The 26,487-nt window shown below is 44.8% G+C and overlaps 1 protein-coding gene across 10 annotated transcripts in view; it reads left to right on the top strand.

Moving 5' to 3' along the window:
* Positions 1-26,487, top strand: part of LOC135918736 (AN1-type zinc finger protein 4-like) — a 136,613-nt gene that overhangs the window by 9,488 nt on the left and 100,638 nt on the right. For 9 of the 10 annotated variants that reach the window (XM_065452389.1, XM_065452385.1, XM_065452388.1 and 6 more), the window contains 4 exons: positions 3,762-3,819; positions 4,250-4,372; positions 12,316-12,454; positions 25,729-25,909. In XM_065452389.1, the coding sequence (XP_065308461.1) occupies positions 3,762-3,819; positions 4,250-4,372; positions 12,316-12,454; positions 25,729-25,909 (501 nt within the window). The remainder of the gene's footprint in view (positions 1-3,761; positions 3,820-4,249; positions 4,373-12,315; positions 12,455-25,728; positions 25,910-26,487) is intronic. The other variant, XM_065452384.1, reaches the window with a different exon arrangement.

The raw sequence follows: 26,487 nt of genomic DNA, 5'->3' as shown, positions 1-26,487 counted from the left end.
ATAAAGTTTCTTGTGCTAGTTCAGTGGCCAGTGTGCTATTATTTTGAGTGTGCTGTCACACGTTTAGTATGGCCATTCTAACAAAATATAGAGCTTCAAAACGGTGCCATTTGTATTGCTGTAGATTCACTTCAGCGAAAGCTACATTTGTTTGAAACTTCAAATGCGTTTATTTCAGTTCGATGTTTTTGCACACCGTACTCAGCCTTACAGGTGTTTTGTCTGGGTTGTTTTTGGCCAAAAATGACAAGGGTGGTATCATTTTATTCGTATTAAAATGATCTGGGGGTGATGCTATTTTTATTACTCTTGCACCTTCATGAAAATTACATTCAGGCATAGTACTCGCTGCTAATTAGAAAAAAATATTCATAATAAACGGAAAATTTTCTTGTCTGCAAAATGCTTCCAAATGAATAAAAATAGCATCACCCCCTACAGTAGGTCTTTAGCAATAGTGTCATGCATTTAGATTTTGGTTTAGCAAGGACTCATCAAAAAGCCCCGTAACGAGTTTGAAATTAATTTGACTTCAGACTTCAATATTTTTTGAACTGCTACAGCTATCAAAAATGTAATTACAGATCTGAAATAAGCACAAAAAATTACCCCAGACAGTGGAGTTTATTAAGGATTCACCCAAAAATAAAAAAGTTTTTAGGAACCACGTCCCCCTTAAGCCACACCAAAATCTTTTTGCTTACGTTGTGTTGCTGGGACACATTTATAGCCTCTCCAGGTTACACATACACTTGTACTCTGTGGGGACGATGATCAATTACCTTCTTTGTGATAGATCTAAGTTGCTTTGAATGCGAGAAAAGACCACGCTTTGTGCTTACATCTGTTAACATGTTGATGGATTGTTGTGAATAGTTTCGAGCTTTGTGCATGTTTGACAAGGAGGTTGAAGGAGGTGCATATTGTGTTGTGGAGGGCTAGTCTGCATTAAGGAGAAAACATTGCAGGGTTCCTTTTGTAGTACTACGTAATAGTGCTTAACAGGCTGCTTATCTATGTGGATTCACAATGATCCTTTCTTTACATTCTAGTTCTATTTTAGTTTTTCACACTTTGCGCCTTGCAGAAAACAATGCTAGTTTGCTGTTGCATTGTGTGCTTATCAAAGAAACATTTACTTATGTACTTTCTTTGGCTTTAACAATTAAAATGCAGTTATTGTTGAACTAAAAAAATAGGAGAAATGTGCCATGCTTGTGCTTAAACTGGTAGTTGTATATGAATATGTTGTGCCTAATGTTTATTAAATGGTGTCCCAGTGCTGAAATAATTGGATCACTCTACTCATTTGACTCAACTTTTCTGCTGGTGCATTTTTGCAAGCCAGCTAAAAAAAAGAAGTAAGAAAAGGCACCTTCTTTACCACTGGCACTGCAGCGGTAATGTTAATGAGCCTGTCCAAATGCTGTAATAACTGGTGCTATTGCAAAATTGATAGTAGTTCATGGCATGACATTGCTTCTAGTTAGGGTCATGATTGCTGATTTTTACTTGTGCTGCAACTTGCCTTTTATTCTCCTTGAAGTAAACGTGTGGGAAAAATGTAAGCTCAAATCTCTTCAGATTTCCTACAACGCTTGCTGCTGTTCTTATGCAGACTTTTCTAAACAACAAGAAAGCTCTTTTTTATGCTGGTATCCAGTGGTGACCTTTAGACGATGAGGGACTTGCACGAAAAGCCAAGCCAAAGTCATATTTGTAACAATCCATTTCATTTTCTGTTTGGTTTGCCGAGTACCAGATCTCGATGATAATGTCTGAGCTAATGACGGCGAAAAGAATGAAAAACGAAATGGATCATTCTAAAGCACAGTCCCAGTATGTAAAGAATCCTGATAGTGCAGCAATTTATTGCGGCCGCGGTTAGACGACACAGCATTACTGAAGCATCCTTTCTGCATGCAGCACAAGCCACGTGCTCCGCTGTTCGTGTTTTGTTATGGTGTAGCACATGATCTTTGACCAAGGCATAGCATGATGTCGGCATAGAATGCAGAAGTGTGCAGGAGTTCACTTCATCAGACAAATTACTAGCAGCGTCATGCGCCACCATGCTTGAACTTAATGCGACGCTAAAGGCAGATGTCAAGTGAATGTGGACTATTAGAATATTATTCCAGAAACCTTGCAGCGTTTATTTCGTGCCAAGAAAAGACCAAGTTTAATCACATCTGAAGGGTCCACATACCTTTAGTGCAATTCATATCGCCTGCCCCCGAGCAAGCACTTGTGATGTTGCATACGCCATCACCACCCTTTGCTGCCCACAACCGGGCTAGAGGGGGAGATACGTATGCACTAATCTCCCTTTAGCGCATGCATGTCACCTCTAGCCTGGTTGAGTACTGCCATCAGTGAGTAGAACTATGCCCAACAGACTGCACAACGGTTGTTTGTGCAAAAACCAACAGTGCAACCAGAAAGAGAGTCCAGACAGTGTTGGATTCGCCGCTGCTGCTGCTACTTGATCAAGTGGTGTGGACCGTTCGGGCATCGCGCAACATCACATGGACGTAGCATTCTCTGCTACTTGCAGTTTGTGCGAGTTTTGCAAGCCAGCAAAAGCAGTGCAGCATTACATGATAACGAAGCTACTGAAACACGAAAGCACTGGCAGTGAAGCGTTGAGTTAAAATGAAACCTTTAGACTGCCTGCATTGTTAAGGGTATTGTCAAATAGCTCTTTTTTTGTAAGCATCGAATTAATGTACACAAAGAGCATTTTCTTCCTTCTGTCTTGTAATGTAATGCAATATTTTTATTATGAGTGGTGGAGTATTAGGGGACAGAACTGTATTGAGTTTCTATGTTATCGAGCTAGTATTTGAATGTCTTGGGGGAGTCTCAAAAACCAATTTATTGATTTCTGAAGCTCTGTTCTGAATATTGACACCTTAGACGTTCTCGCGCATCTATGTATCACTTTAGCTTGACTTGATGTTTTCCATTAGTGTCCCTTAAATCAGGACACAATGATTAGTAAATTTTAATTCAAGACTGAAAAAGGTTTGTTATATTTATTTCAAGGAAATTGGTGCTTCGGTCAAACAAGATAAGAAAACCATAGGTTTTTATGGGAATTATGATTACTTCAGTATATCTGTTCTCATCTCGTTATGACGAGGTTCGATGATATTGCACACATTGAGCAAAGACATCTCTTCTTCTGTAAAAGTTGCTGCTGCTGTGTGTGCCACCTTTAGATCAGTTGTTTGAGATTGTTTTGTTCCTTGGTAAGAGCAGAGCATTTTCGTTTCAAGGTGTTGGTACACTTCTCAGGACTAACCCAGAGTTGTTGCTGCAATGTCTTTTGGAGCTTGTGCGCTTGTTCTAGAACGTTTCATTACACGTATGTATTATGTTAACTACCATATTGTTCTAGATTTGTTGCAGCCTGAAATAATAGCATGCTGCAACATAACTGTGCCAAAGGGCTAAGCGGACAACATTCTATTGGTCTGTATTTACCCAAGTTTCGAAGTGCATTTTTAGTGTAGTTTTATGCCATACTTTTTTCAGCTGAGGCCATACTGTAGCTATACATTCTACTTGTCATTCATGTTTTCCTTAATCTGTTACTCTAGGTCACTGATTACAGTGATAAGGGGCATCGGTGTACCCGAGCCAATGAGGAAGGGTTTGAAAAGAATGAAAAATGAAATTGTTACAGTTCCACTTGGCTTTGAGTGCATAATATTGAAGAGACCTCTTACCGGGATCTGGTTTTGCCCTGTGTGCAGCCTACCTGGATGAGCGGCCAACCCTGAATGATGTGGTCAAGTATCTAGACACCAAAAGGTGGGTGTATGCTTTTCATTGCGAGTGGATGACTGCCAACGTTATAGAGTGATGCAACTTTACTGAAGACAGTGAAGGTTAGCTTGTGTCAGTGTCGAATAAGATAACTTCATCTGGGTGCATATCCATAATTTTTGTAGCGTTGTGGTTGTGTCACTTCATGTCAAGCCAGGCTAGCAGGCTTATTATTATGTACTCTTGTAAAGCTGACACTAAGCTGCCCTAGAGCTTCTTTGTAGAGGATGTATGGACTGAAGATTGCTCAATAGTGTTGCAGCAGTGACCAGAAGTAATCTTCTCCAGCTTTGGGATGATTGCAGTGTCATTGTGAGGGAACAGCTAATTTTTATTTGCGTTTTGCGAGAGTTCAAAAACTTAGACCTTTGTTTTACACTGTGTTCTCGCTCCCCTGCTCCTGTTGTCTGTGTAGCGAGGTGATCCTGAGTGTCCCTCGAGTGCGGGCAGTGCGCCTGGTCGTGATGCGAGACGGGGACAAGGTGCATTTGTACACTGTACTGGACACCGCTCCTAGGTCGCCTTCGGGGCTGCTCAGGTGAAGACTGCATGGTGCTGTGCTTATTGACAAGCACTCGAGCTCGGGAAGGCATTAACAGCCGCTAATATGGGTGCTGATGCTGCAGGGCGTTGCTGGGAATTCTGTATTTGAATTGAAACTGCTCTTCAAGGACTGCAACTCTAGACTGCTAGGAAAACGGCTAGGAAGCTCGTAAAGTGCAGCTAGATGTCATGTGACTGGTGGCTCTGTGGAATAAAGAGGACGCTGCATTTCCGCAAATGAAAGGGCGATATAGTAATGTGAAGGTACAAAGAAAACCCACAAGGGCTTTCTTGAGAAGTTGCATGGTTGAAAAAATTCTGGTCTGAGCACAGAACAAGGTACTGCTGCCCTCGTCGAAAATTTGTCGAGGGATCAAATACATGAATAATAACTGCACTGCAATTGCCAAAGATATTGCAAATGAATTTTTGAATGCTACTTCGTGTTCAGACAAGTAAAATATGTATTTTTTTCATAAAAGAAAATACTTGTATGTTCCAAAAATTGTGACCGAAATAACTTATATCAATGCTTCCATGTTTTTTCTCTATTGTTGAAGTTGTTGAAGTTGAAGTTTATTCAAAATAGGAAAGTACACAGGAAATGTTGAACAGGACATCTGAATCTCTAGCTCAAGGCTAGTTGGTATCCATGCTAGTTATAACTCACAATCTTAACAGCAATATTTATTAAGTAAAGAAAATACCACACGAACTTTAGGACTATGTCAGTTTGAAACCAGCAAAGCATTGCATGCCGCTGATATAAAAATGTAAAGGCCATGAAATGAAGAAGTTGAGGACAAATATTTCAATGAAACTTCGTTATTCAAAAACCTTGTTTACATTTTTGTACATATGCAACAGCCCGGGAAAAATCTGACATTGTCCTTCGTTTGAATGTATTGCGCAGGAGGATCTGTCACTCGCCGTGTAATGTAATTGCACCGAAATTAGTCTCAACAGAGAGCACATATAAAAAGCAGGAGTCCTGTAAAATATACGAGGGCGAGTCAAATGAAAGTGAGCCAATGCGAATATATGACAAACGGGGCACATTATTTAAAAGTAGTCTCCATGATCATTTAGACATGTGACCCACTGACTAACGAATTGCGTGATTCCTGCCTCATAAAGCTCTTTGGGCTGCTGCTTCAAAAAGTCTAACTGGCTCCATCACGTCATCGTCCGACATGAATCTGGTTCCCTTGAGCTGTTACTTCAATTGCCCCGAATTGTGGAAGTCGCAAGGCAACAAGTCTGGCCTGTATGGAGGATGTTGCAGCATTTCTCACTTGAACTTTGCCAGTTTTGTGTTAACCACATCAACATCATAGAGACGAGCATTGTCGTGGAGCAAGATGACCCCATGTGTCAATTTTCCACGTTGTTTGTTCTTGTTTGCGAGACGCAGCCGATCCATCGTTTCACAATATTGGGAACAATTGATCGTCTCTCCAGGTTTAGTAAATTCGATCAGTAATGGCCTCTGACAATAGAATAAAAAAAAAAAAGTCAACACCTTTTTGGCGGAAATGACAGCTTTTGCCTTCTTTGGGGGTGGTGAATTCGAATGTTTCCACTGTAAGCATTGCTGTAGTGTTTCAGGCTCGTAATAGTCGCACCATGATTCGTCCCCAGTCACAATTGCATAGAAGTCGTCACCCTCATTGTGATGCCGGATCATATGAGTCAAGGCAGCTCCAAACCTCGGTCTTCTGGCAGTCGTTCAAAATCTTGGGCATCCATTGTGCTCACATGAGCCGATAACAGAAATGTTCATGAATTATAGTGCGAACCGAACTGTGACTGATGTTCACACGCCCTGCCTGTTCATCGATGCTTATCCTCCGTTCTTGTCTAATCAGCTCAACAGCTTTTGCAATTGCATTTGGGGGGATTGCATGGTGGCTTTGGCCCGCTCTTGGTTGTCTTTGCAACTTTCACATCTGTCTTTGAACCATTTGCTCCAACACTTCACAGTGGCCAATGAAATGCAATGTTCAACGTACACGGCAGCCATACGGCGACCAATTTCTTTTTGGGAAACACCTTCAGCTGTGAAAAACCTTCCGGCATCACTCCGTTCAACTTTTTTCAACCCAGTGTATGAGATCATTAAAGAACATTTATCCTCACACCTGTGTGTCCCTTTTGTAAGTGAGAGATGCCTGTGTGCTATGCGCATGCCTCATAGGTAATCAAGTGAACCATTATTGCGCGGAGTGGGTTGGCTCACTTTCATTGGCTCGCCTTCGTACATTAGAAATGTGAAGATACAATGGAATATATATATGCGACGATGCAGCTTGATAAAGGGCAAAAGAGTGTCACTTGAAACAAAGTTCACTGCATGTATACACAAAACCTCGCAACAAAAAAATTGATTATCAATAAATCTAGGCAGCTAAGAAAAAGTCATTGTATATAATGCGTCAAACCTCAAACCAGGCAAATAGTTATGTTGGGCAATCAAAGATTCACAGAATTTTGCGGCCTGCCCTCCCCCCAGATGTATTGTGCACGGCGGAAGGCTGCACGCTTCCTTCCCGCTTTTTTCCCTTGTGCACAGAAGACTGAGCCACCATCATCGGCTCACCCATGCCACCCCCTCCCCCATACGCTTTCACTCGCACGTGCAGCACGCAGTCATAATGTTATCGCCCTTGGACTTTATGCGGAACCTGAGGGCGACGGCAATGGCAGGAATGCGTCTGGAGTGTCCATATAGTTGCTATCGTTGCAATAATACATTAAGAGTATCCGGCAACTGAAGCTTCCCATGGTCCTGTACTTTCCCCAAAAGAAGTAGTGAAATCGAACTTTCATCATGCGGGAATTCGCTGCTCCACAACAATGTCTTTTTTTCTTTTGTGAGGCTGGAGCACAAAAATGGGGGAAAAGAAACATTAAAGACAGCATGTTGGCCACATTCGAATGCCTACTTTGGGTACCTAATGTGGCTACCGAAGGAATATAGAAGAAAGCGTGACACGCTTAGCCCACAGAGAACCATACGCATACTTCTGGATATCCTACACCGGCGAGACAAGACTTTCCAGAGAAGTTGCGCTCAAGTGAACGCGTTGCAATCCGTCGAGTCCCCACAGTGATGGCGGCGAGCGGTCATTCTTTCTTTTTTCTTGTCTGCTAGCCAGAAAGCGTCTCAAACTTTGCCAGGCAAAAATTCACTCGGTCAGACAAAAATGAACGTGCATCGACGTGTGCACCGCAGTGGTCTGGGCAACACAAGAAAAATGCATGTGCTTTGGCTGGCTCTGGCAGCCTGTGGGTAGCGACAAAAAAAATTGAAGAGGCTCGATGTGTCCTCGCGAATAAAAGCCAATGTAGAAAAATAAATAAGAACATAGTTACCTTTGCTGGATTTAGTGTCTTGACATGGATGCTTTGGCATAGGTGGAGAAAATGTTGGTATTCTTTTCCGTAACATGAATGCACAAATGAACCACCACAACGCTTTGTCTCAATGGACCTCGCTGCGTGCTTTGTCAATTTGTCTGATAGTGTGTTGATTTCGCTTGTCTCAGTGTATGGGCTGATGCACAACTTAAGAAAAGTTAATGCACCTTTGGCGTCAAATGTTTATAACAACATTAAACCGACAAAATTCCGGAATCGAAAATCTCAAGCACAACTTGGGAAATGTCAATGCACCTTTCACAAAAAAGTTTAACTTTATACCCATAAAGTTTTGGAATTGAAATCCATGCCATCTGTAGATCATGCGGCCTCCGCGAAATGCTGCGATTAGCCCGCTTACTATCAAAATGCCCTTGAAACTTTGTGGTTGGATGGGACTCCTTGCGTTACGTGACTCTCGGTGCATGGGTGTTGCCACAAAATCCGGCCCGAGTTTGCAATGTTTATGTTGAAATGTCTTTTCGAGCATGAAAAAGACATTCTATGCAAAATCCAGAATGATTTCTGGCAGTGGGGGTTATTTTGGTCGGCGGTGCATGACTGCATGAAAAAATTTTCGGGTGGGGGGGGGGGGGTGGGGTGGCAAACTCGTAAGACACATCAAATGTGCATGACAGGGAATCCACAATGCTTGTTCTGGCAAGCTGTGCCAGCACCACTACTAAGTTTGACTAGACTGTGTCAAGGGTGCCATCGTCATCTGCTTCTTCCACTACAGTGGCCTTGGCCTAGAGTAGGGCAAAATGTGTGCTCTATGTTAGTTTGGGTGGTTGCTGTTCAGATCAGATTTTGTTTGTGTGGACACTAGTGTTTGTATGGCAAATACTAATAAGCAAAAGAGGTCTGATGTCAGTTGTCTGTTATGAGCATAGAAAGTGTAGGCCTTTTTACGACTACATTTTTGTTTTTATTTATCTTTCTGTACAAAAAGGTCAGTAGGACTAGTTCTTGTGTGTCAACCTCTGTTTACTATGTTTCTTTCCCCCACATTTATAGTGAATATTACTTACAAAATGTCTGAAAACAATTGGTAAAACTGTGTTATGGTGTATGCCAGCAGCCACTGTTGTGCACTCTGTTTCTCAGAGCCAATTGGTTGGTTGTATTGATAATGTCCAAACTCTCCAATGCACCTGATTGGACAAAAAGCCATTTTTTTATTCATCATTACTGCTTATCATTTTTGGAATGACAAGGAGGGCCTAGTTTCCTTGAATATATAGTAAAACCTCGTTAAACCGTACCCACTTAAACAGTAGTTTCGTTTTAAAAGCAGTGAAGTCAAATTCCCGACTCGGTGGCCATTAAACATAATGTGTTTTGTATCCGCATAAACCGTACTAGCTTGTTGCATACATATCGGTTAACACGCAGTGTTTCCACTTTTCGTCGCGCAAACACCGCGGTGCGTCGTCTCCATCAGGCGGCTCGGCAGAACAACAAGCCTCGTGGATCAAAGCAACGGCCTCCAAGCACCCTGTGCATTTGCGCGTGAAGCCACATCAACATCATTTCAGCGCTGTGCCAGAGCGTTGTTGGCGTCACGCAAACAAGGACTCGCGGCATGCCGAAGCTTCGATAAAAAAGATGTTGGGTGCTCAGCACAGAAGAAAAATTGGACATTGTTTGTGCTATCGAACATGACACGAAGAAGTCGGCACTGGCGCGCGACAGGGATCTACTGTTGACTACGGTGTGCAGCATTTGGAATGCAAAGAATTTGCTCGGCAGCACTGCTGCGACAGTGAAGAGATGTCGGCTACGAGATTTGACTTTTCGCCATGGTTGCCTCTGTTGTTGCTGAAGCGTTGACTAGCGACAGTGATGAGGATGACACGGAAAGTGACAGCATGGGCGATTCAGGCCTGACAATGGCAGAAGCTGTGTGTTACGTCAGCCTCGTTAATGCAATCGTTGCGACGAGAACAGCACCCTGCAATGAAAAAGGCGCCATGCGACTTCTGCAGCGCTATGGCCCGTGTGCATGGAGAACATGCAATGCCATCGAGGAATCTGCCATGCGAGTGTTTGCTGAGAAGAGGGGGCCGGCTGAAAAGCTGGCTCGCAGCTTCAGTAAGTTTGAGGCCACTGTTGTCGCTGCTAGGCCTCTGTGGCATAAAACGAAAATGACACTTTTGTCGCGTGAAGTAAATAAATACTGCATGTCTTTTTTCCCTTTCATCGCACTCTCCGTGTTCCGTTTTTGACAGGTAAATGGACGACCTCATACTATTTCGGTTAAGCAGTACTACCGTTTAATACATACTTTTTCCGAGCTCGAGCCTACTATGGTTTAACGAGGTTTCACTGTATTAATCTTCCATTGGTACTGCTGTCCAAAGTTGAATAAATTATACAACAATCATTATTCTGACAGACTAGTGTGTTTTTTGGTAGCATACTCAAATAACAAAAAAAACTGCTTTTGTTTAGGAATGGCTTTAGGTGTAGCAAATGGTGAGCAGATTTTGCAATGAATGGTGATCGTTAGGTATTTAATACAGCCATACACATGTGCATACTTGCATGCTAGTCTTAATACAGTTGATATAAGACTGAGGCTTTGGTACCTTCAGCACTCTTACTTCTTTGGTTAACACTATGTAAAAGATTTCAGTTTAACCTCAAATTAGGGGGGGGGGGCTGACTCTTACTAATTTTCTTGCAGAAAATGGTTTCGTGTAAAATATGAAAATAAATCTTGCATGTGCGACAGAGCCGCCACTGCCTTATGGAACTAAAACCAATGCACCCGATTCCTGACCTGGCTATCTGGTGGCTGCCTTCTAACACTGAATTTAACCTATAAGATGTGGACTTAAGTTCTTGTGAAAGTATAGTGGGTATATATAATGGGCCTGGTGGGTGTGGTGAATGCTTTATCAGGCCAGATATATTAAAATGTAGCAATACTGCATTTCCTCAATGGCACCACAGTGGCAAGCATTGACATAAGAGGTTTCTTGCATTTAGATCTCAGTGCAGCATGGCTGAAGTCATTAGCAGCAATGCAAATGCCCAAGTGCAAAGTATATTTGTCTTTCCTTGAGCTTGTAAGATATTGGGTGAATAGATTAGAGGGAATGTGCAACACCTCTTCCATTACTTTCACTTTGTCGCTTGTCTCATTGTTGCAAAAGCATTGTATCCAGTCTGTTGCATGGTTGTCAATACCCACAATGTAATTGCCCTGTCATGGGCTGCCTTGCCCAAGATTTTTTAAAATTTTGCCTGTCAATATATACTCTTCAGTTGAATTAAAAGAAACCTGTCAGTTGAACTTTTTTTTTGTTTAACAGATGCTCTTGTGGTCATCCTGACACAAGAGAGGCGCCAGCAGATTACAGTAAACTAAAATGTAAGGAAATGCATGCTCAGGTGGGGCTGCAGTATCTGCCTTTAAACCTAGTCTTCAAAACGTTATGCTCAAATGGTAGCCCCGGTTAACCAATGTTGTGGCATACCACCAGCTGTGGTGCAGAGTTTTACTTTGAAAGCTTAACTATGCCTAGGGCTCAATCTCTCCACGTAACTGATCTTCAGTGGTAGGATGTAACTATCTATGCAACAGTGGACACCATTCTGTTGCTCCAAACAATATTTTCTTCTCATCTTAATAGTGCACTTGTATTAAGTACTGCTAGCAGCAACTGTAGCAGCCAGTGCTAGTCAGGTGAGATGGTTTGCAAAATGTCAGCAGAATATGGAGGGCCAGTGTCTAGACACTTAGTTACACCTGTTATTTACATAGTTTTCTTGCCACTGTTGAAGTGTGCAAGCTAGGTGAACTTTTCTGCATTGGTGCTGATTCCCACTGCTTGGTTATCTAAAGATGGCTATAAATTTAGCCATAAAAATGGCTACATTGTTTCATTAAAAGGGGTATGTTGAGCGCTTGGAACAAAATCTGCTTATCTTAAGAAAGTTTGTCATTTTTCATTTATTGCACTAATTACTTTATCTTTTCTGGTCAGCCCGTCAGTAATGCTGTAAATTTACAATGCTTCTATATTTCAACTTTGGAAACACTATATCTTCTAAGATTTCAGCAAGTAGGCAGGAATGGTAAGAAGATTCAGCAAGCCTTTCATATTCCTGCGTTGTCACCATTTCTGAGGACTTTCTCAGCCATGGTTATTAAGACTTTACATGATTGAAATAAAATTGCAGAAGGGAGACAGTAACTTCCTGTAGTGATGCTTTGCTTCCACAGATAAGCAGTCCATGATGATTGCAAATGACAGGCAAGTCGGCTATGATGAGAAGGTGCTTATTTGCAAAAGGAAAATTTTGCTTCTAAGGTGCCATTGGTGTTGTTTTGGACAGATAAAGAGACGCATGGGAAGCCTGCATCGACCCTGCATACTACCCATGCGTTTCTGCTGCCTGCGAAGGGGATTGAAGCGACTTTAGCGTGGCCTCCCCCCACCCACTTCGCTGTGCACTCTCTGGCTGGGAGAACTGGTGCGCACACTAAGTGCATGCGTGACTGGCAAGGTGCAGTGAGGACAACACGCCTCGGGAGCTGAGCGATGAGGACAGCGCCTCTGAGAGCTGCCGGCACAGAGAGAACCAGATCACCCGCCAGAAGCTGGAGCAGCTGCAGAGGAAGATGCGTTACTGTCGGCTGCGCAAGGTGAATACTCGCCCATTTCTGATAGGTCTTTTGTGTGGGCAGTTGGGTGCTGGGGAGGTGCTACCGCAGAATTCTGTGTGATGAATTGCCACGGAACAGGAGTCCCCACCCTTCTCAGTCTTGAAAAGTCCGCTACAGTCGCGCTTCAGTATAGTGCAGTCAAATTTAACGAATTATTGCATATTATGACATAACTTTAACAAGTATTGGATATAATGAAGGTATGTTTGTGTCAGGTGCGACTCCTGGTATGCATTCAAAATAGTTAGTCAGGTGCTTGGTTCTTCAGGAGTTTCACATCAATGCCATTTTCATATTGGTGCATCTCGTCTTCTTGCAAAGAATTGAATTGTGGTCGGCCAAGTTGTATGTCAGCTGTGTCTTCTAGCCAGTTCTGTTGCTTGTATTGCACATAGTACTGCACTTGAATACCTCTTTGCAGGCATATGTACAGTCAACGACCAATAATTCAGACTCCGCGGGGAGCGTAAACAAGTTTGAACTATTGAATTTCTGAAAAAACGAATGTATCCAAGAAAGAAAGCTTTGTTTTAAGGCCTCTGGGCAAGGAACGAGTGTTTGATGCGTTGCTGCATGCATTTGTGCTTACATGCAGGCAACAACTCTGCCTGTATTTTTGCCAGGTTTGAGTGTTGTTGTACGCCGATGGAAGGACTGCAAAGGCTTGAGTCAGATCCGCATGTGGAAGGCACCGAAGCAAGTGGCACATCACCCTTCGAGTCGGTTGTTGTTTGAAGGAAGGTTGTTGTTTGAAGTAGGAGAACTTGCTCAATTATTTCGTCATCGTTCAGTTCGGCACACGACGAAACCGCACTGTCGACATCTCCGAGTCTTCAAATCTAATGGCGGCAGGAATCGGCACACCACAGCCTAGCAGGTCATCAATGATGTCCGCATTTGAGCTCTTGGTAGGACACAGTTCAGCCTCTTCAGTTGCAGAGTCTGGTTCATTTTGGCTGCGAGGGCGCTGTTGGTACCATTTGACGTGGCCTATCTATAACTTCACGAGAAAGACTTCATGGAGCCAGCAGAGCGCTGTCTGGAATGCAAACTAAACAAACCAGCACAGCATGGCAGAACGCTGTCTGCGAGGCAAACTCAACAAACAGATGGCGATAACGGGCCATGCGCGGGGGTGCTGGAAAAGGATGTGATGATCACGATGTTGATGCGACTTCACTATTCAGGCAAGCCTCCAAGATTGGCAGTCAAATTTCAGAGGCGTAGAAAGGTGACCAAGGCAAGGCCTGAGAAATAACTGTCTAGCGTGTAATCTCCGAGGCCATACTTGATGTGTTGTCAAGGTTGCCAGAGGAGATAATGGCAGCAGAGTTGGCATACACTAGAGCCATGGACGGAGTCCGGATAATTGAATGTAGAGCTGGCGGCTGTCCGAAATATCGGTCATCTTTACACATTAAGTCTATGGGGCCATTGGCAATGCCGCGAGGCTGTCCGAATTACCGAGCTTGTCCGGATTCTTGGTGTCCGATTTATCGGTCAGTGACTGTAGTGGCAAAAGAAAGCAGCTTGTCGCCTACTTTCAGAGTTCGACTGTGTCCAAATTAAGTGTGGTGGGGGTATTTTGTTTGTCTTCGTTCTTGCTGTATGTTCTTGCACCATAAGCATTGCATTCAGTACGAATCTCTCCCAAGCAACACATCTCTGAAAAGTCGGACGCCTGGCGGGGAGATGTCCGGAGGTGGGGATGGAACCACGCACCTCCCGCAGCTGAACTGGGCATTCCACCCACTGGGCCATGACTGCGGTGGTGAAATGGTAGAGCTCCCACCTCATGTGCAGAAGGCACTGGGTTTGAATCCTGGGGCTGCCAGTAATGAGTAGAGGCGTACCACAACCTGGAGTGTAGTTGTTTACATTGGTTCTCTCACCTCAAAAGGGGGCCCTATACTGATTTGAGAGGGTCTCTAGGCACCCCTTGTCCTCACCACAGCTTTGATGAAATAGTTGGGCGTGTGCCACTGCTGCGGGAAGCAGATGAGTGCTGCCACTGGGCACCTACCGGTAAGATAGGTATAAGTATGCTCCTAGCCTGGTGCTCGGCAACTATGGGCATTTGACACTTGGAAGGATGGCCACCTATTGGGAAGTTGGTGGCATGGGACCACCACACTCCTGCGGCATGGGACCGCCAGAATCCTTTTCTGATGGGCAAAAACATTCTTTCACGCAATCCGCAGTTGCTATAGTGTCTTTGTAACGTCGAAGCTGCACTGGGTGTGCGTCGGCTCAAGAATCTCTAACCGCAACAAAGGAACATCACAGGGGAGAAAGAAGGAATGGGCGGACAGCCTGCCACTCGCTCATTTATCACTGCCACAATGGCAAAGTCTAGAAGCAGCGACAAATAGCTAGGACAATTGCAAAAGAACTTGCGAGGCAGCTGGCCTGCACGTGGTATTTTCGAAGGTGAAGCCAGGCTCCAGTCGTCCCAATGTAAAAAACCGTTCATTCAACATCTACAACCATATATATAACGAAGAACAGAAGCGCCCCCTGGGGAATAAAGAACTCAAATGAATAACGAAACTGAATACAACATACTCCCTCCCTTATTTTTAGTGATTAGTTGTTAGTATTAGTAAGGAAACCCCAAGGCATGCACACTGTACTTATTTACATATATTTACAGACTATGTACACACCGTCAGACCACCAACTAGTTGGTCTAAGAGTCTTGGAGCAAGGACGGTGGCTGGCGCTCTCAGGTCGGCCGCTTTGGACGTTGCACTGGCGGCGATGGCGACAGGCTCGTAGACTGATGCTGCAGTATGGCAGGAGTCAGTGCCTGCCTCCTGGGAGAAAGAGGCTGTAGCACGGCAGGCTGCAGCACATGAGGAGACCGCGGCTGCGGCGTGGCAGGCTGCAGTATGCCACTAAATTGGCCTGGTTCACTTGTGCCCCCCTCCGGAACACTGGAAAGCTTGGAGGTGTTCCACGTACGGCCGTCTCAAGTCTGAAAGAGGCTGTTCTCCTGCTCTCAATCACTTTAGTTGGTGAAGAAAAGGCGCAGTCTCATTGAAACGAATGGACGGTTTTTTGATGCGGACAAAATCGCCTATGGCTATCTTCGTCTTCTTGGCGGCTCTCCTTTTGTCCGTGTAGTGCTTGCTGCTCTGCTGTTGACGCTGAACCCTTTGACGAAGTCGCGCCAACTCCTTGGCTGGGTCTTCCGCAAATGTTGGTGCTGAGAAACCCACGACATCCAGCCTGGTTCGGGGCTTTCTACCATGCAGCAGGACTACTTGGGCAACCCCGGTGGTTGCGTGCGGAGTACAGTGGTAAATGGCAAGGTATTCTGTGACAGCTTGCCGGAGTGGTCGTCTTTCGAGGAGTGAGATTTTAATGAAGTTTTTCAATGTGCGATTGAAACGTTCTATTTGCCCATTGGCTTGGGGGTAGTATGCCGAAGAATGTTAAAGACTGATGCCTCTGTTTTGCAGGAAAGTGATGAATTCATGCGAAGTGAACTAAGGTCCATTGTCACAAACGATCTCTTCTGGGTAGCCTTCACGGGCAAAAACACTTGTTAAAAAGTCTTTCACGGTGCTCGTGGCACTTCGCTGCAAAAACATACCTCTGGCCATTTAAAATGGTAGTCAACAAGCATTACAGCAAATCTGCTGTTGTGAGCTGCATGCTCCAAAGGACCAACAATATCTAGGCCAAGCTTCTGCCACGGTCCCTCAGGCCATTCAACAGGTTGCAACGGTACTGGTGATGTTTTGGTGGACTTATCTGCCTCCAGGCAGATATGGCAGTTTTTTACTGCCGTTTCCACTTGCTTATCCATTCGTGGCCACCAGAACCGCTCGCGCAGTCGCGCCTTCGTGTGCGTGATACCCGGATGTGTCGTGTGCGGTGCCGATGATCTGAGCCGTGAGGGAGGACAGTACAACGAGGCGCTCTTCACGCAGTAGCAGGCTATCGACAACAGAAAGTTCTTCCCGAATGGTGTAGAATGGTTTCGCCTCTTCTGGTATGGACTTCTTTGGCGACCAGGAACTCGGCACGAATGACTTGATGGTTACCAGGCAACAATCATCGAAGGCGGCCTGCTTGAACTTCTCCTTTGTCATGCAGACTGGCTCAATGAACAAGACAATTTCTTCTTCCTTAGCAATCTCTGCCTCCGAGGTAGGTGCTGGTAGCCGAGAAAGTGCATCTGCTACAGTGTTTGTGGACCCCTTGCGGTATTCAACAGTGAAATTGTAGCAAAGCAGTCATGCACTCCAGTGTGCGATTCGGAGTGGGCGTCTTCCATGTCCTTGCGACGACAGCAAGGACACCAGTGCCTGGTGGTCTGTTCGAATTGGGAAATGGCGACCCCAAAGGTACGTGTGCCATCGCTCACACGCACAAATGCACACAAGAGCTTCTCGTTCACCGACTGAATATTTTCTCTCCGCAGGCGACAGTGTACGAGATGCGAAAGCGACTGTGCGGAGCTCGTGGCCACTTTGTTGCTGCAAGACTGCTCCCAGCCCACAGTCGGACGCATCGGTCGACACAATGACTGGCAATGACGGATCGAACATCTGGAGGACTGTACTCGGCGAAAGCATTTCCTTGACCCTTCTGGAACTACTGTCTGCTTCGGCAGACCAGATGAATGGCTAATTTTTGCGAAGTAAGACTCTCATAGGCTCAACCACTTGTGCCAAGTGTGGAACAAACTTGGAGTAGTATTCCACAAGACCCAGGAACGAACGAAGGGTGGCAACATCAGTTGGCACTGGTGTGCTAACTATGGCGTCTACCTTCTCTGGAAGTGGCAAGGTACCACGTGCAGTGACCTTGTGCCCTAGAAATGCAAGTTCTGGAACGTCGAAGAGGCATTTGTTGTTCAGTTTCAGACCTGCGTTCTTGATCTTTTGCAGCACGGTCTTAAAGTTTGAAAGGTGTTCTTCTGCGGTCTTGCCAAAAATGATGACATCATCAATGTAGAACAACACGCCAGGGCAGCGGTCAAGGATTGTCGCCATCATCTTAAATGCCGCTGTGGCAGAAACCAAAGCAAACTCTTTTAAAACGGAAAAGGCCGTCATGAGCGATGAAAGCTGTCAGATCCCTGCTGTCAGGGTGCAAGAGAACCTGATGGTAAGCGGAAGCCAAGTCAAGTTTGGAAAAGTATGTAGCACCTACCAAACCTTGAAGCAGCTCCTCTGTGTGGGGCAACGGGAAACTGTCTGGAACAATAGCTTTGTTTGGCTCTCGAAGGTCTACACATATCCTGATGCTACTATCTTTCCTGTTAACAGCAACAATGGGGTACACCCATTCAGAAGCATCGATGCGCTCAATGATGTCAAGGCTCAGCAACCTCTGAAGCTCGTATGATACTGGTGACCGGAGACGGCGAAGCTTGGTGACCGGAGACAGCGGAGACGGCAGACGGCGAAGCTTCAAAGTTACAGGCTGCACGCCTTGCCGCATCTTGATGCGATGTGTGAACCCCTTAGCAAGACCCAACTCGGAACTGAGAAGTGAACTGAACTCATGTGCTAAGGCTGGCGGAAGAGCTTTGTTACGGGGCTGCGTGCTTGACGGTATGGAAATGGAACAGGATAGCGGGTCAACGACAGTCGGCAGTGGAGGAACGGACGTGTATGAGCACTTGAGAGCAGAACCCTCAATGCGAATATCCAAGGCTTTAATACCATCAAGACTGATCAGACAAGTTCTTCGGTGAACAACATAAAAACGTAGCGACGCTGTGCGGCCTTTAAACTGAACGTCTGCCTGGAAACAACCTAGCACGGGAATCGGCCGTTGAGAGTAGTCGGAGTAACATGCGGAGCAGGCAGGAGCGGAACGCTCTGAAAATATAGACTGAATTCTTGCTCCGACAGGATTGAAACAGACGACCCTGAATCTACAAGGAATGTCAAGGTGACATTCGCGACTTGCACTTGAATATGAATTCTGCTATGCGCGGAACATTGCACAGTCAAAACTTGCTCAGCACTGCTAGATGACAAAACATCTTCATGAAATTCAACTTCACGGACTTGGCCTTGCATTTGAGTTAGCTTGCGGTTGCATACCCTTTGAAAGTGGCCCTTGCGACCGCAAAACGAACAAGTCTTGCCATGCGCTGGGCACTGCGGCGCTGACGTGATGTGGTCCCGCGAGCTGCATCGGAAACAATGTGGTGAACCGGAGTGGCTACTCTGTTCTTGGTTCCGCTCAGGGGGGCGGTTCCGGTGCGGCGCACGTGAGCCGCCCGCGCTCCTCGTTAAATTCTGCTCAAAGGTGGCTGCCGGTTGTGAATTCCCTTTTTTCGAAAAATGCGAAAATGGTTTACGACACTGCCACAATGAAATTGCTTCGACCGAAGCAGAAAGCTCGTTTAGCTCTTTAGCCACCTGCTCAAACTAAAGTGCCATTCGAAGTGAATTCTCGAATGAAAGTGCGGAACCCCCCTCGAGCAGTAACAGCTCACGTACGCGATTGGAAGCTACACCGGCAATGAATTGATCCCGCAGAGCATCATCTTGCGAGGCAAGCGAACAATGTGATGCTAGCTCCCATAGAGCGGCAACCAAGTCATGAACGGACTCGCCTGTGTTTTTGCTGCGGCGGTGAAAGCAATGATGCTCGATGATAACATTGCGTGATGTCGAAAACTGGTGCCGTAATGCGGTGAGTGCAGAGTCGTATTCGTCAAGAGTGGCCACGACAGACTTGTCATCGGCGAGTGCTGCGACACTTCGCGCTGCGGCGCTGGTCCCTGCATGTAGCGTCTGATTGATGTGCTGGCCCTCCGCCCCCAAACGATGCAAAAGAATAGCCTTGCATTGCTCTGGCTTGATTGAATGCAGCGGCTCCGGATGCCAGAAAGTACACGTTGAACATCTGCTCCCACTGCTCCCATGGCAATGACAGACGGCCGGGCATCGGAAGGAAAATCGGCGGCGGAGCAAGCCCGGTGAAGCTCGGGGTTCTGGGTTCCGGTGAAGCTCTGGGGTGAAGCAGCGGGGCTGGGGGTACGTTCACGACATCCTCGTCGCCAATGTGGTATTTTCGAAGGTGAAGCCAGGCTCCAGCCGTCCCGATTTAAAAAACCGTTTATTCAACATATACACATATAACATATAACGAGGAACAGAAGCGCCCCCTGGGGGATAAAGAACTCAAATAAATAACAAAACTGAATACAACAGTGCAGAGCGCCTTTACGAGCTGACTGGGTGCCCACATGAACCATGTTACACAGACTAACCACCATGCACCTCACAACCATTCATACCATACCACCATGCCCTGTGAAATTGTGAAAAAACAGGGGATTGTTACTTTTCAAATGAGAGCTGTGAATACAGTAGACTTCCAATAATTTGCTTTTGTTTACTTACATTTTTTGGCTAATTAGATCCTGGCCGAAGGTTCTGGCTGATGCTCATGCATCTCTATGGGCGCACACTTTCATTATTTTCATCCTGAACTTTCCCTTCGCCGATTATTTCAAACTTGGCCAGTCAGCACGCACGTATGTGATCCCTGGGTGGCCCCAATAGAGGCCCCTGTAATGGCAGTGTCGGCGGGGCTTAGGGGACAGTGAATGCATTGAACAGGTAAAAAATCTCCAGTCAAAAATGCTCATTTTCGGCCTGCCCTAGGAAGACTTCAAGCAAGTATCATAGTCCACAATGTCTGGTTATGGTATCACCCAATGCTGACACATGCCTTTCTTTTTTGCCAAGAAAATTGGGCCGAAAATTGTCTGCTTGGTGCCAATTGGACACTAACAAAGCTGAATTAAATGACAAAGAAACTCCAAACAAAATTTATTTCAATTTGAAAAACCCAACATTTCGGAGCCCAACGGGCTCCTCCTTCAGGAATGAGTTTTGTTCTTCAATTCAGTTGTTCTGAACCAGGAAGAACCAGGGAGACCTTTAATACCAAAACTACCTTTGTGAACTTCGAATGCTGCATACCACAGATGTATTACAGCGAAACCTATTTTTGAATACCAGCTGCTGGTTGTCCAGCAGCTGGTATTGGCCGTTTTTTTTAGTTGGAAAATTGGGTATACGTATAATTCACAGTGCATCATTTAGTAGCTTTAATGCCATATCTATATTAGTTTTCTGCTTTGGACACATAGAAAGTGGGCGCACGTTTGATTTGGGGCGTGTTAGAATCGGGGAAAATACTGCGAAATGAATCAGCGGTATGTTTTGAGTGTTTTTGTGCATCTTGTTTAATTTGACCTGCCGGGCAATTTGATTTATTCTGTTGGTCCTGTCAGGGTCAAATTAATGGAAGTTGACTATACTGCATTGCAAATATTGCTGTTGTACATTATGGAAGTACTGGTTGTATCTTTCACAGTAGGGCAAGTTCTTGACATTCCAAATTGTGGTTCATCAGTAAGCTTCACAGTGAGGTGGTTTTGTCTAAATCCAAACTAAATTGAAAGGGAGAGTGTAAGTTATGATCATTGACACCATGGTTGTAGTGTAGTTGGACGTCTTGAATAACTTTCCAGACATCACGTCCACATATGCTAACTATAATGTTTAGGATTGAGAACATGTTGCTGGCTATTGCCATACCATACTGCAGGGTTCTTCCCACGGTGGGCTGCAGTGGAAATGCCGCCCACCACTCTGGTTTTCCGCTCACTTCTCTGATCAAAATTACAATTTTTTTCCCCTGCGGTCCTCGATTGTATTTCTACCACATAGGGGAATATTAGAAGAGTGATGTAGAATTGAGAAATTCACACTTTTCTTGTGCCCAGTAGACAAAAATATTTTAGAAAATCTTGTGTCAGGAGGTGCCATAGCATAGTGGAGCACAGGACTTTTCATTGAGGCAAAGCCGCCATTTTGAAACCATCATAAAGAGGAGGTCTGAGCTCATTGGATAGCTGCATCACTGTAGTTTGCTGTAGAAACACAAAAGCAAGAGAAGTGAACGAAAAGTGCAAAAACTAGTGTCGCAATTCGTTACTACTGCCACAGGGGGACACAGAAGCGCTCGTATTTGCTTACGCAGATTCGAATCGTTGACCCATGTTTAGTGCGCGCCAAGCTGTGCATTTTTTTGTCCTGATGAAGTTTGGTAATTGCAGTAGGATGCATGGCTAGCTCACAATAGTACTGTTAATATGTCCTTAGTGCAAAATCGGTGAGTGCAATTCAGAGTGGCAGAAGGTCGTATCAGAAAAAAAAGAGGCTTAATTGTTGTATTCCCCCTTGTATCCCCCTCAAAAATGGTTTGGGAGTACCTGGCCATACTGGTACAGCCTACCAGCCTGTGGCTGATAACTGTTGGTAAGCTTGTGTGTTTGCCAGAAGGGCAGAAGTGAAAAAGCTCGCATTGCACCATATACTGCTGGTGTTTCAGAGTTCGGTTGCTTGTAACTTCTGCCACATTCAAAGGTGAATACTAAATGTATGATTACTAGAAGATTCAGGTATACATCAAGTGCAAAACGAGGCAAAAATGTGTATAAGTGAGCTTTTTGGGCTGCCAGCAGAGTAAAATATAACTTTTTGCACCATCCTGATTTTTGGTGTGTGTTCACTGTACCTATTGAACCCAAAATAACCATTATGCATCTGCATGTCATATATCAACATACCAAATTAAATGGTCAACGTACACATTATGCGCAATGTTGATACCGTAGTCAGTAGTAGTACTTGTTCGTTTGGGAAGTCACCTGTTGCTACCAATGTGCATGTTCTGCTGTTGTGTGTTAATATGTATTGATGGTACTATGCGTTGATTTGCTGCGATTCAAAAGTGTCTGAAAAGTTAACATTTGTGTAAGAACTGGAAGTGAACAAGGCTGGTGCAAAAGTGAAAGTGGAGCTTGTTTTCATCCAGGCCTCAGATGAAGACAGGCCCACTTGTGTCACCTTTGTTACTGGGCTGAGGCTCTGTCATTATTCACCTCTGTGGGCAGTGAAATGTCTAGAATGCAGGATTGACTCCTCCCACATAAGTGTGTTGGACATAGTGGTCAGTTCTTATTAGTGCTCTATAAGTGAATTTAAACTTGCTGCTTTTGCTCCCCCCCACCCTTCCCCCCGGAGATATTAATTTGATCTAATTTCTCTTATCTCGGTCTTTGACAGCAGTTCAATTTTCAAGTTGTCTGGACCAAGAGCATTCATTTAGAACTGTAACTCTTGCCAGAAAGAGGAGTGCAACCCATAAGCAACCTCATTGCTATCATACTGCCATCATTGCCATCATTGCTATCATATCAATGGAATCATGGCGGCCAGAGAAATTTTAGGCAAATAGGCAGCTGGGCCTCTAAAGAATACAAAATAAGTAGCACGACCAGTCAGAAAAAAAAAAGAAAGAAACCCAAGACAAGTCAAATTGTACACTATACATGAATGCATTTTACAATCTTATGGAGAAATGTAACACCCGACCACGATCAATTGCTTTGCTTCCTTAATATGATAGGTTATATTAAGGAAGCAAAGCAATTGATCGTGGTCGGGTGTTACATTTCTCCATAGGATTGTAAAATGCATTCATGTATAGTGTACAATTTGACTTGTCTTGGGTTTCTTTCTTATTTTTTTTTTTCTGACTGGTCGTGCTATTTATTTTGTATTCTTTAGAGGCCCAGCTGCCTATTTGCCTAAAATTTCTCTGGCCGCCATGATTCCATTTCAGATATTGTAGGTGCAAAGAGCAGGTGCCTACACAATGGTTCAGCAACAACGGACATACCACAGTTACACACTCACACACATAAACACCAAAGATGAGCATGATTAGGGACAACGAAGGTAGCACATCATGCCACATGCATGGTGCACTTGATCCTCAACATAATGAACTGATATAACGAATTATGAGATAGAATGAATAAATATGTTTATAACAAGTATGAGATGTAATGGAAGTATTTTTGTGTTGGATATGGCTATTATAGTGAGGCTCAACTGTAATGTAGGGGAAGCTTAAGGAATATTTCTCATGATTAGCCTTATCAAGTCTGCTGCAGGTTTAACTTCTTTCCAAGAGATCCACACTTACTCTTTGCTGCAGAAACAGAAAATTCACCTGACACCTGAAAATTTCCCCTGCCATATCAATGCATCCGTTTTCTGTGACACCCTTGACTGAATTTCCTTCTCTTGGTGCCTGTTCCTTTGCTCAGACTATTGCATGCCCCGCCCAAGTCCTTTTTTTTTCACCCCTTATATGCGATGTACGAGCTGGATTTGTCAGCGCATTTCCGGTAAAAAACAGCCACAGAGAAGCTCAGCTCGTCCACGCCACTTCCAAGTTTCTTGCGATTTTCATTTTCTTGTCAACATTTCGAAATTTTTTTGTGTGGTGCTCTTAAGCTTTGCTGTTGCAATAAATGGTTGAGATTTTGTAAACTAACATCTCAAATTATTGCTGACTTCATTTTCTCTATCTACACTTTCTATCGGAATTCAGAACAATAGTGTGGCATGGAAGGGGTTAATCTTGCTTTGTGACCTCACATGGATCTGTTTTTGAAAGGAATCCAAGGTTGAGCTCACCACTTGGGCTTCACATTAGTGCATTTTGTGGCATACCACATCTCTATCAGTAACATCGACCTGTTTGCTATTTCAGAAGTGTAATCTAGCTGAAAGAGCCCCTCACCAGGTGTGGCCATTTTAAGCTGACAAGCGCAAAGCATACATTGCGCGATCACAATCGTGTCTGCAAAGTATTACGTCACTACGCACTGCAGAAAGATACGAAATTTCAATCCGAGCGTAGTTTCCCTCTTCACTCTCGGCCGCCGCGCTCCAAGCCGGACGGTGACCTAATCGTGCCCCTGCGCCTATGTAATCGTGTTCGAAGTTCGACGTTGCTCGTGGTGACACGTGACTTTGAGAATTATTCAAGACAACATCTGTTATCTGTGTTATCTGTGAATTGACGAATTGAAGTTTAGAGAAATAATAATACACACAAAGGGGGAATGCCTGTGTGTTTTTTGTTTTACTTCGCATTGAAGCAAGAGAGATGTACTTCTGCTTTTGTGCTTGTTCCCACGGTTGTGTGGTCAGGTGCGCAGGTACGAAACTAAGCCATTTTCTACCGTGTTCCAGCGCTTAATCATGCTCTGCGATCCGCTTGTTCTGCCTCAGTATTTATGTAGCACTGAATTATACCGCTAGTCATGTGTCCTTGTGCACAGCACGCAAAATCGTGCACTGCGTGAACGAGACAACAGCTCGTGCGCAACACCGTCGCGCTGAAAAAAAAAAATGCCATGAGCAAAAAAAAAAAAAAAAGGCAGGGCCTGTGACGTATGTGTCATGCGATCCCCGAGGTCCGGTATGGGAGAATGCAGGGAAGGAATTACGCTTGCGAAGGCTAGACGGGGCCAGTGGAGAGGGAGCCTCGCTATGCAGTGTAGCTCGCCTGCTGAAATCGTGGGTTCATGGCACTGAAATATTTCTATCTCGGCTATTAATGAGCTGACGTGAAAATTTTTTTCGGCAGAACGCTCCCTGAAGGACACGTAACAACTTCCAATGTATAATCAAAATTTGCTATGGGGCCTGGTGAGGGGCCCTTTAATTAGCAGTATTGTTCATTAGGTTTCCATTTTGCACGGAAAAGGTGCTGCAAGAGTGTACATTTGTGTAAGGAAAAGGGTATGCCTTAGCCATGTGCCACACCATAACTGTTAATTTGACAGTCTTAGTGTGCTCAGACTCTAATTGCAACATTGCCGAGCCCAGTAAATAAAAAGCCTCATCGAGCCACAAGTTTGGCTGCTTGCTAGAGCAGTAACTGCATGCTAGAAGTTAAAAGGCAGACTATTTTGTGATTGTTCACATGACACTGAGCCAATAACGGAGGTCGCAGCCTCCATATGACCGGAACTCTCTTGTAATCTTTGTTGCATTGTTGGCACGAAGGTGCCCTTAGCTGTAGTGTGACACTCTATAAATAAAACATGCAAATTTGTTCAGAGCGCTCATGTTTAACCAGTCGAACATAAAGCATGCTGCAAGAGTGCTCTCAGATGTTCAGTGTGGTTCGCTGTTCAGGAAACGTCCTGATGTGTGGTGCTCGCATTGCGGATGCTGTATAGCTGCAAGCGTCAGCTGAAGCTATGTCAATAGAAAGCACAGCCGTGTAACAAGATAGCACCACCAACCACAAGTTACAGGCTGCAAAGCCAGATGATAGTACACTTGCTAGGGTTTGTTATTTGCAGCATAAAGATAATGTTTCCTTGTCACCTTTAGGGAGTTAAGCCTGTGTTCATTGACCTGGCTATGGAAGAGGGCACTAAGGCTATCACCGCGGCGCCAAAAGCCCTCCTGCCACCACTTGAGCCACCAAAGGCCCAACCTCCAGCAAAGCGGGATGATGCTGTGGTTCAGGCACCTCGGCCGATTATGCCGCGGAGCTCTCTCCCATCATCTAGTAAGTAGGCAGGCAGGTGCCACACATGTGCTTGTCCTTTTCTGTGCCCATGTCTTCTGTGCCTGTGTCTTCATTTGTGCACCCGTCCCTATCTGATGCATTTGCGAAGCTGCTGATGCCGCACCGCTACAGTTGATCTCTGATATATCAAACTCTGTTATGTAAGATTATTGCCTATATCAAGCAGTTGTAAACTTGTCTTAAAGAGTCCGTGCAGAAGTATATTGATCTATTACGTGTACATAGAACTCCCTATCACGCTGCGCCGCACCCTTGCAAGTGCGCTTCTCCTAATACAGACACAATTGCTTGTGTTGTCAGAAATATTTAATGCTGACGAATTTCATATGACAGTTTTGTCATGTGCTGTCAAACAGGAGATTGAACCTGAAGGGCAACATTTGTCATCAAGGAAAATCAGCAGCAGGGTTCTGTTTTGCTCGCTGTTCATATGGATGGCTTGTGCGAAACTGCAGTCGTTATTGGCGATAGCAGAGCACCGCTCTGCTTGAAGAAAGTGAAAGTCCTCCCATTCCGATGTGCGTTCCACGAGAAAGCATGGATGACAGGTGACCTTT

Source organism: Dermacentor albipictus, unplaced genomic scaffold, assembly GCF_038994185.2.
Source record: "Dermacentor albipictus isolate Rhodes 1998 colony unplaced genomic scaffold, USDA_Dalb.pri_finalv2 scaffold_21, whole genome shotgun sequence".
In the NCBI taxonomy this organism is placed as follows: Eukaryota; Metazoa; Arthropoda; class Arachnida; order Ixodida; family Ixodidae; genus Dermacentor; species Dermacentor albipictus.
The sequence above is the reverse complement of the archived record's forward strand: the minus strand, read 5'-3'. Positions and strand labels throughout refer to the sequence as shown.